The sequence below is a fragment of the Otolemur garnettii genome, unplaced genomic scaffold (genome assembly GCF_000181295.1).
Source record: "Otolemur garnettii isolate 467f Iridium unplaced genomic scaffold, OtoGar3 scaffold00104, whole genome shotgun sequence".
NCBI lineage: Eukaryota > Metazoa > Chordata > Mammalia > Primates > Galagidae > Otolemur > Otolemur garnettii.
The window spans coordinates 1,906,889-1,909,882 of NW_003852499.1; the positions used below are offsets into that span (position 1 = coordinate 1,906,889).

Below are 2,994 nucleotides of genomic sequence, written 5' to 3' on the forward strand. Positions count from 1 at the left end.
GCTGGATTTATGCATAGTAGCGTAATCAATCATCATTCTATTTTGCTTAATAAAACCATCTGTTTTTAAAACTGGAGGTCTCGAAAGCGAAGCCTGGTACTCTTCAAAGTCTCAACCCGAACAGCTAGCAGGCCGGTACCAAACAAAAGTCTCCTATGTAAGGAGGCGTCACCCCTGGGCAAATCAAATCGCAGACCCACGTTCTCCCGGATAGACGTCTTTCCCGACCAATGATTTCCTACGTTGGAGGCGGGTTTCACATAGCTGGCCTATGGAAGCGTACGTTGGCTCAGCCAATAGAGTCAGGGCAGGGGGCGTGGCGGGAAGTTTGAAACTTGCAGCTTCGGGAGTTGAGCCTCGCTGTGCTGTGTACCCAAAGGTGGAATTGGGGCCCGGTAAGTGATTTGAATAAATTCATAAATAAGTTTAGAGGGCCCAGCAGGCCCAGAATGAGCCGCTTTGTTAGCCGTATCAATTGTTAGCTCCGCAGATGTCTCTGGCCCCTCAGCCAGGAAGTTCCTCACTTGGAAACTGGGAAGATCAGGTGCTCTGTGAGTCGAAGGTCTGACACAGTCGCGGTAGGAGCTGAGACCTGAGTCATTTTTCACAGGCATCCCCTCCTCGTCCCAGGCCGGGCCCTGCCCTCACCCTACAAGTCTTGGTTAAGATGGGCTCAGCCAAGAGCGTCCCAGTTACTCCAGCGGGGCCTCCGCCGCACAACAAGCATCTAGCGCGAGTGGCAGACCCCCGTTCGCCTAGTGCTGGTATCCTGCGTACTCCCATCCAGGTACTCTGGGCCAGGGTGGGGAAGGCAGAGAAGCTGTCTGAATTTTTGGGCTTCTGCCTAGTCGGATTCCGACAAAGCTCTCACACCTACATGCCTACCCCTCCCTTATTTTCTGCGTTCTCAATTTGCGTGGGGTGGGCTGAATCTCGAGGGTCTTGCCAATTCCTGCTTAGAATATGGCGAGAAGAGAAGGATCAGGGCCCAGACTTGTTCTAGCCTATGGTCCTTATAGGTGGAGAGCTCTCCACAGCCAAGTGTACCAGTAGGGGAACAGCTGGAGGCTCCCAAACATGCCCAGGACTCAGATCCCCGCTCTCCTACCCTTGGCATTGCACGGACACCTATGAAGACCAGCAATGGAGGTAAGTGTTGGATCCAAGGAAGGTTGATAAGGCTGTCATCTCTTATGAGAGGGTGGGGATGATGGTCAGTGAAGCTGTTCTCTCAGGGCTCCTTCTTAAAAGGGCCTGCATCCGCCTGCTTTTGGCTCATCTCATTCTTTTCTCAATATTTTGCTTCTCCACTTTGATTTCTCTCTTGTTCATTCACCTGGGCATAAATCCTTTGGCTCCTGTGCCTTTTCTTCCTTGTTGAAAGATACATATCTGAAGGTCACTCTGTTCACTTCTTTCCTCTAGACCCTACAAGCCCATTGGTGAAACAACTGAGTGAAGTATTTGAGATTGAAGCCTCCAAATCAAATCTTCCCCCAGAGCCTATTCTGCCCTTGGAGGCATCTTCATCTTCTGAATTGGACTTGCCTCTGGATACTCAGTTATCCCTTGAGGATCAGAGGCCATCTTGGAACCAGGCTGAGCTCCCCTCTAAACAGGTGTTTTCTAAGGAGGAAGCAAGACAGCTCACAGAAACCCCTGTCAACAGCCATAGCTCAGACAAGCCTTTAAGAGATCCTGAAACTCCCCGCTCTTCAGGTACAGAATCTAAGGGAAAGGTGTAGGAAGGAGAAACTAGGGTAATGTTTATGGGTGAGTGTGGGAGGAATAAACTGTAAGCCCCTAGTTTTGGATGCTTGCTTAAACTCCTTACCCATCCTAGGTTCTAAGCGAAATAGACGGAAACCAAAAGGCAAGGTAATAGGGAGGTCGCCCCTCACCATTCTGCAAGATGACAACTCCCCTGGGACTCTGACACCACGACAGGTAAAGAGGGAAAGAGAGTGAAAGCAGCTATTACTAGTCAATGTAGATGGTGGGAGATCCGTTTACCCAGCTCTTCCCTCACCTGAACAACAACCCCCAACTCCTACACTGACTTTTGCAGGGTAAGCGGACTTCCTCCCTAAGTGAAAATGTTAGGGAACTAAAGGAAGGAGCCATCCTTGGAACTGGACGACTCCTGAAAACTGGAGGACGAGCATGGGAGCAAGGCCAGGACCATGACAAGGAAAATCAGCACTTCCCCTTGGTAGAGAGCTAGGTCCTATGTGGCCCCAGCACTGGATTCACCCAGCGCCTGGTACCCCCTTATTTCCCAGGGAGACTGAGGAAAGGCTTGTTTTCTTTGACTCCTCCTAATTTACCAATCTGGGACTGAGAGCTTTATTGGGATATCTTTATGTCTTATATGTTTCTTGTATATTAAAGGAAATGGTTTTAAATGATGCTTTTAAAAGGTATACGTAAACTTTGCACTTGGTCTTCTGTCTGTAGAATGGCAGCCTGGAAAGCTTGTGTTCCCTGGTCTGAGTGTCCCCTCACTGATACTCTGAGCCAGTCTCTTTTGTGTACCTCTCTTAAATCAGGGCTCTGTCCTTGGCCCTTTCCTCCTGTTCTCCCTAGGTCTTTATTTCTAGGGCTTGATTTAGCATTTCCCTATATTCTCGTAACTTTCAGGTCTCTCTCTCTAATCCTGACCTTCACCTAGCTGCCCCATAAACAGTTCGACATAAGTTTGTCTAAAATGAATTTATGGGGCTGGCTGCTGTGGCACATGCCTGTAACCTAGCACTCTAGGAGGTGGAGGAGGGAGGATTGCTTGAGTTCAGGAGTGCGAGACCAAGTAGCCACAAGAGCAAGACCCCATCACTACTAGAAATAGAAAAATATTAGTTGGATGTCATGGCACATGCCTGTAGTCCCAGCTACTCAGGAGGCTGAGGTAGGAAGATGGCTTGAGCTTAGGAATTTGAGGTTGCTGGGAGCTATAATGATATCACTGCACTCTAGCCAGGGCAACAGAAAAAAAAA

General features: G+C 49.1%; 1 protein-coding gene across 4 annotated transcripts; it reads left to right on the forward strand.

Annotated features, from left to right (window-relative positions):
• Positions 1 to 29: 29 nt before the first annotated feature.
• Positions 30 to 2,435, forward strand: CDCA3 (cell division cycle associated 3). Of its 4 annotated transcripts, none has more exons than XM_023517096.1 (6): positions 30 to 395; positions 611 to 787; positions 1,020 to 1,149; positions 1,426 to 1,719; positions 1,844 to 1,947; positions 2,069 to 2,435. In XM_023517096.1, the coding sequence occupies exons 2-6, from the start codon at positions 668 to 670 to the stop codon at positions 2,222 to 2,224; spliced, it is 804 nt and encodes a 267-aa protein (XP_023372864.1). In that variant the 5' UTR covers positions 30 to 395; positions 611 to 667; the 3' UTR covers positions 2,225 to 2,435. The 4 variants fall into 4 exon arrangements, with proteins under 4 accessions (XP_023372864.1, XP_023372865.1, XP_012664819.1 ...); XM_023517097.1 differs by having other exon boundaries at positions 310 to 395; positions 1,501 to 1,719; XM_012809365.2 differs by having other exon boundaries at positions 310 to 787.
• The last annotated feature ends 559 nt before the right edge of the window (positions 2,436 to 2,994 follow it).

What these genes read in the sequence shown, in the direction of transcription:
- CDCA3 (XM_023517096.1), top strand. Translation starts at nt 668, where the DNA reads ATGGGCTCAGCCAAGAGCGTCCCAGTTACTCCAGCGGGGCCTCCGCCG. An exon ending in TCCTGCGTACTCCCATCCAG is followed by an intron (nt 788 to 1,019) that starts GTACTCTGGGCC and finishes TGGTCCTTATAG; the next exon opens with GTGGAGAGCTCTCCACAGCC. An exon ending in TATGAAGACCAGCAATGGAG is followed by an intron (nt 1,150 to 1,425) that starts GTAAGTGTTGGA and finishes TCTTTCCTCTAG; the next exon opens with ACCCTACAAGCCCATTGGTG.